We start from the raw sequence: 7,058 nt of genomic DNA on the forward strand, positions 1-7,058 counted from the left end.
ATCCCTGCCGGTACGAGACTCGAACCCACAACCTTTGGGTTACGAGTCCGACTCTCTAACCATTAGGCCACGACTTCCCCCGTTCTAGCTGTCAATTCAAGGTAATCTGATGAGATTTCCCCCCATGCTTCCTGGAGCATCTCCCACAAGATGGATTGGCTTGATGGAGTCTTCCTCCGTACCATACGGTCAAGCTGCTCCCACAACAGCTCAATAGGGTTCAGATCCGGAGACTGCTGGCCATGCTATTACAGCCAGAATTCTGGCTGACTGCTTATTCTTCAAATATTGCTGACACATTTTGGAGGTGTGTTTTGGGTCATTATCCTGTTGTAGGATGAAATTGGCCCCAATCAAGTGCTGTCCACAGGGTATGTCATGGCGTTGCAAAATCTTCTGATAGCTTTCCTTCCTCAAGGTCCCTTCCACTCTGTACAAATCTCCTATTTTACCACCTCCAAAGCACCCCCAGACCATCACGCTGCCTCCACCATGCTTGACTGAAGGTATTAAGCACTGATCTAGCATCTTCTCATTTGTTCTGCGTCTCACAAATGTTTGATCCGAAGACTTGGACTCATCTGTCCCACAACCAGTCTTCCAGTGTCCAATGTCTGTGCTCTTTTGCCCATCTCAGTCTTTTGTCTTTATTGGCCAGTCTGAGATACAGCTTTTTCTTTGCAATTCTGCCATGAAGTCCAGCATCCTGAAGTCGGCTCTTCACTGTTGATGCTGACGCTGGTGTTTGACGGGTACTATTTAGTGCAGCTGTCAGTTGAGGACCTGTGAGGCGTCTTTGTCTTAAACTACACACTCTCAGATATGTGTGTTCTTGCACAGTTGTGCATCGGGGCCTCCCACTCATTTTTCTGTCCTTGTTAGAGCCAGCCTGTGCTGCTCTCTGAAGGGAGTTGTTAACAGCATGATAAGAAATTTTAAGTTTCCTTGCAATTTCTCGCATTGAGTAGCCAACAATAGGACAACAATAGGTCTCTAGTGAAAGGTCTTTATTTCTTGCCATTTTGAGCCTGTAAACAGACACAACTGCTGATGTTCAGATACTAAACTAACGTAAAGCATGCCATGCTCCCTTGTTTGCTGCATTAGTACAATGCTTCTCAGCTGTGCAACACAATTGCAAAAGGGTTGTCTCATAATCAATTAGCCTTATAAAATGATTAACTTGAATTAGCAGCCCTACCAGGTGATTGATGCAGAGGACTGACAATTGCTAATAATAGGCCTCTATGCAAAAATTTAGATCATTCTTTAAAAATTATCTGATTAATTTTAATTGTTTGTGAAATGGATAAAATTGCTTGTGAGTTGCATGAAAATGTGTTTTTCTTTGGAAAGCAAAGAAATTTGCAAGTGATCCCAAACTTTTGAGCGGTAGTGTATGTATGTATGTGTGTTAGGGCTGTCAAAATGACTGAAAAACTAAATTAGAATTTTCCACTTAAATATTATCAAAATTAGAATTATATTCAAATTTAAAAGGCGTAATTTCAGTTAGGGGGGAAAAAAGCTTTTGGCTTTTCTCTCGAGGCCACAAGAGGGCGCATCGAGCAAAATATTATGCACGTTTCTTCAAAGCGTAATAAAATAACAAAATAACATGACTATCTTTGAAAAAAGTGCATAGTGTTTAAAATAATGTTTATAAACCCTATATAATTAATAAAGTTGCTTAAACAATTAGGAAAAAAACAGGCCCCATGCTGTAAGTATAGTTTAATACAAAGGACCGAAAACCAATCACAAAGAGTAGGCTACTTTCTTCATTTAAAAACATGAGATGCAGTGGGATGGGGAAAAACCGCCATAACATCTTTAGACATGTTTTTTAAAAAGTTGAAAATTAATTTAATATTAAGTAAACTGCAAATTTTGCATCATAATGATCATAATTTATAGTATAGTAATAATAACCATATACTACATTTGTTTATTAAAAATAAATATATTAAATATATTATGAATAATTATATATTGAATATATATTTAAAATGATGATTATTATTATTAATAAAAATGTAATATTAATAGTTATTTAATATGTGATGTTTGCATTCTGTTTGTGCCATTTTTTTATATTACTACTGTTAATAAAGATCACAAAGTAAAGTGCAATCAATTTTATATTGTGTACATGTGCATTATAATTATTGTTTGTAATAATATTAATATAGTAATATTTAATTTATTTATTTAATGTTTTTTACTTGTACATTATTTAATCTTTTTTTACTCATGTGCATATATATATATATATATATATATTCTTTTTGAAAACAAAGAAACACTATATATATAGTAAATATTCTCTCTCTCTCTGTTTTTGCCTCTGCTCTGGAGTGTTCTGTGGGAGGATCAGTGGGAGCGCAGCGGTCGGGATGTGAAGCTGAAGCTGAAGCTGAAAAATGTAATATTAATAGTTATTTAATATGTGATGTTTGCATTCTGTTTGTGCCATTTTTTTATATTACTACAAGATCACAAGATCACAAAGTAAAGTGCAATCAATTTTATATTGTGTACATGTGCATTATAATTATTGTTTGTAATAATATTAATATAGTAATATTTAATTTATTTATTTAATGTTTTTTACTTGAACATTATTTCATCTTTTTTTACTCATGTGCATATATATATATATTCTTTTTGAAAACAAAGAAACACTATATATATAGTAAATATTCTCTCTCTCTCTGTTTTTGCCTCTGCTCTGGAGTGTTCTGTGGGAGGATCAGTGGGAGCGCAGCGGTCGGGATGTGAAGCTGAAGCTGAAGCTGCTGCTGCTGGACTCTCAGTGTGCGCTGAGGCTGTATGAGCTGGATCCTCAGGGTCAGCCGCAGCTTCTGTGTGAGAGATCGTCTGAATCACTGCTGCAGTGCGTTCAACACAAGCACCCCGGTGAGAAAACTCTGATCGGTTCATCCTGAAGCTAGGGCTGGGCGACTCTTCCCAGTTACTCGATTCATTCGAAATTAAATGTTTTGCCACGATTTTACTTTTTAGGAATCGAGGAATCACGATTTTGAATAGAAATATTACCAAACGTTAGAATTAGACACTTTGACATTAATATGGCAATGATAACATAAAGAGAAAAGAACGATCCAACCACGTGTGACGTGCTCATATCACACAGAATGCGCTTTTGTGTTGAGAAAGATGCGACGCGTGCAGAGCAACAGGAAAAACATGCAAGAATATGGGAGTGAACTTCTTTAACTTGAGCGGCGTGTTTTTAGACTGTCGTTTCATGCATGAGACGCTGCAAGAGACACGAGCGCAACAGTCAAACACATCCATGTTTACACAGAAAAAACAATGCGAATTTAAAAAAACTGCATCATGGTGACAGGCTGCTGTTGTTTTTACAGAACATTTATAGATAATAATAGGCTACTGGTGTTATACCTGCAGTCATTTTGAATTTGAAAATTAATTTAAAGCATTTTCCTTGCATTATTTCTGAACACACAAGATGTAAAAGACAAGTTTGTGCAATTTATAGTTGTAGTCCATGCATCATTTCTGCAAAGATATTTAACAAGTGATTTGTTTAACATTTACATCATGTTGACAACTTCATGTGTGCTGAACTTGGAATAGAATTTTCTCTAACTAGAGGGTTAGTAAAGAAAAAGCTACTCGAATCATGTTGTAATTACATTTTCAAGTTGACTCGTAAAAAATCGATTATCGGCCAAGTGTTCTGTATAAATCGAGATTTAATTTTTTTTGCCATATGTGGTGAGCCTGGACCACAAAACCAGTAACAAGGGTCTTGTTTTATACACCATCTGAAAGCTGAATAAATACTGTTATAAATAATAAACTTTCCATTGATGTATGGTTTGTTAGGATAGGACAATATTTGGCTGAGATACAACTATTTGAAAATCTGGAATCTGAGGGTGCAAAAAAATCTAAATATTGAGAAAATCATCTTTAAAGTTGTTCAAATGAAGTTCTTAGCCATGCATATTACTAATCAAACATTAAGTTATGATGTATTTACGGTAGGAAATTCACAAAATATCTTCAAGGAACATGATCTTTACTTAATATCCTAATGATTTTTGGCATAAAAGAAAAATGTATAATTTTGTCCCATGCAGTGTATTGTTGGCTATTGCTACAAATATCCCCCAGCGACTCAACACTGCTTCTGTGCTCCAGGGTCACAAATATACCCCAGCGACTTGGTTTAGTGCTCCAGGGTCCCTAGCGTCCCGCTCTCATCAAGCCCTGATCTGTTGATCCTGAAGCGCTGTGTTTGTGTGCAGACGTGCCGGAGCTGCTGTCGCTGAGGCCGCTGTGGTTCGCTGACGGCTGCTGTGTGCTGCTGCTGAACACATGTCTGCTGCTGCAGCTCCGCTGGACGGACGAGACGGCGCAGCTGGAGACACTGTCCTGCGTTCGGCTCGCTTCACCTCTCCAGATGGAGGATGCCTGCGCCGACTGCCGGCTCTGTCGGGGAACACTCTTCATTCTGCTCAGGACTGGACTCGCATGTATCCTTCAGCGTATGAAGCACATAACATGCTCATTATCAGCCAAATATCCACCGGATAGAGAATACACGACACCATGTCGTTCTCTGAACCACAAACTGACTCTTCAGATTAGATTTTTGTTTATGTACAACCATTTGAACATATTTTGGTTGTGATTGTACATAAATCAACCAATTGGACACGACTGGATGACATTTCAAATATTTATTATGTTTATAATAATAGTAATAATAATATATTCAATAGTATATTACAATATTATTTCAAACTAATATTAAATATATAATAATAACAATTATTTCTGTATGTATTCTTATACACACACACACACACACACACACACATATATATATATTAGTGCTGTCAAACGATTAATCGCATCCAAAATAAAAGTTTTTGTTTACATAATATGTGTGTGCACTGTGTATATTAAGTATATATAAATACACACACATGCATGTATACATTTAAGAAAAATGTTACGTTTATATATAAAATATATTTATATATTATATAATTCTTATGAATATAAATATATACATGTAAATATTTTCAAAATATACACATGCATGTGTGTGTATTTATATATACTTAATATACACAGTGCACACACATATTATGTAAACAAAAACTTTTATTTTGGATGCGATTAATCGTTTGACAGCACTAATATATATATATATATATTATATTAATAAAAAATGTACAGTACTTTGTAATATTCATAATAATAGTATTTGATATTATATTATTTAATATGTAAAGTCTGCACTTATATATAACATTTTAACTTACTGCAGCTGTATATTTGTATATTATTATTATATTGTCTATTGTTTTTAAATACTGCAAATATTATATTAATAAGAATGTACATGCAATTAAGATTTCATTACATTTAAAAAAAAATTAAAGAGAGAAATATCTGTGACTTTTAAAGTCAGTACAAGAAATGCTATCATAATGTACTGTATAAATACTTTAATTATAAATATATAAATACAGTTATTTATTTTTGCATTACAATATTAAGAATTTGGCAGTTAAATGTGCTTAATTTTCTTTTGATTGTGTTGGAATATGAGCTGTTACTGGTTTCTTTAACGCTGTGTGTCAGATGTGTTTGACAGCACTGATGGGAAGCTCTTGGCTTCAGTGGATTTCGCCTCATACTGCAGTCTAGCAGACGTCTCATGTTTCTGTCTCTTCCAGATCTCACAGGATCTCAGTACAGCTGTGAGCATCACCCGGCAGAACCAAGCCCTCGCCGTCGACCTCAACCACTACTTCAGGTGCACACACCTAATGACACTCTGCTGTTTGTGCCACTTACTTCTTTCTATTCTTATCGATTTATTTATTAGTTTTCCATTGCAAGCATTGCCATTAATTGCAGCTTTATGACATTATTTAGTTTTCTAGTGTTATTAAATAGCGCCCAGTGAAGTAGATCTTCCATTATTTGTTCTATACAACCAACTGTATTTAATGTATTGTGCCCACAATTTAATGACTTTTTTTTTTAAAGATATATGAAAGCATTTTAACATAGTTGCTACTTGTGCATTTATTTGATCAGCAGCTTCTAGCCATGCAGCCTTTCTCTCTTTTATTTGACTGCTGTACCTTTTATGGTTATTAATAGAACATTAAAACATTACAATCTAAAATTGCTCTTTAAAGCATAGAAAACACTAAATTAAAAGTTAAAATCACTGAATTAAAAATGAAAATAAATAATAGAAATCGTACTACATTTTTAGCTGATAAGAGGAACACACATTTAACTCATTTGAGATAGTAATCAGTAACGTTGATTATTTTGATAGCAGTAACTGTAAATCAAAATAGAAAACACTAAATTAAAAGTTAAAATCACTGAATTAAAAATGAAAATAAATAATAGAAATCGTACTACATTTTTAGCTGATAAGAGGAACACACATTTAACTCATTTGAGATAGTAATCAGTAACGTTGATTATTTTGATAGCAGTAACTGTAAATCAAAACAAAATATAAAAAATACACTTATATGTAGGATAAAAAATCTACACGTGTCACATTTAACGTCCAACAACAAATATTTTAGCAAAATGTATATTGTGCTCAAAATTATTGCGCTATTATTCTATTGCGCTCCGTCTGTTTTCGTTCACTCCTGACAGCAAAATGGATATATTTGCATGACTTTCTAACATTTACAGATGAAGAATATTACTGTGACGTGTCAGTTATGCACTGAAGAAAACACAACTTCTCAAATGCATTAAACAGCACTAATATAATCGCTGTTTGCCATGCTCGATCCATTTGATCAACATTAAGAATAAGCGTGCACATCAAATGATCTTGACTCACTGGATCGAATTAGTGAGATTGCATGAAATTAAATTGTCGTTTATGAAACCGCTTTAGTCCCGATTGATTTGTTAGGTTATTTCAACTTAGCTATTAGACTTTAATCCCCTCTTTTCTTAGCGTCTTTTATGAAACCGCCCCCTGATCTATTTCTTATTGTTTTTTT

At 34.4% G+C, this 7,058-nt stretch overlaps 1 protein-coding gene across 1 annotated transcript in view; it reads left to right on the forward strand.

The window, feature by feature from the left end:
• spg11 (SPG11 vesicle trafficking associated, spatacsin) overlaps nucleotides 1–7,058 on the forward strand; it is an 80,396-nt gene that overhangs the window by 7,751 nt on the left and 65,587 nt on the right. The window contains exons 2-4 of the mRNA XM_016230765.1: nucleotides 2,738–2,919; nucleotides 4,302–4,529; nucleotides 5,650–5,727. Coding sequence (XP_016086251.1) covers nucleotides 2,738–2,919; nucleotides 4,302–4,529; nucleotides 5,650–5,727 — 488 coding nt within the window. The remainder of the gene's footprint in view (nucleotides 1–2,737; nucleotides 2,920–4,301; nucleotides 4,530–5,649; nucleotides 5,728–7,058) is intronic.

The sequence above is a fragment of the Sinocyclocheilus grahami genome, unplaced genomic scaffold (assembly GCF_001515645.1).
Source record: "Sinocyclocheilus grahami isolate Dianchi unplaced genomic scaffold, SAMN03320097.WGS_v1.1 scaffold377.1, whole genome shotgun sequence".
Lineage (NCBI taxonomy): Eukaryota > Metazoa > Chordata > Actinopteri > Cypriniformes > Cyprinidae > Sinocyclocheilus > Sinocyclocheilus grahami.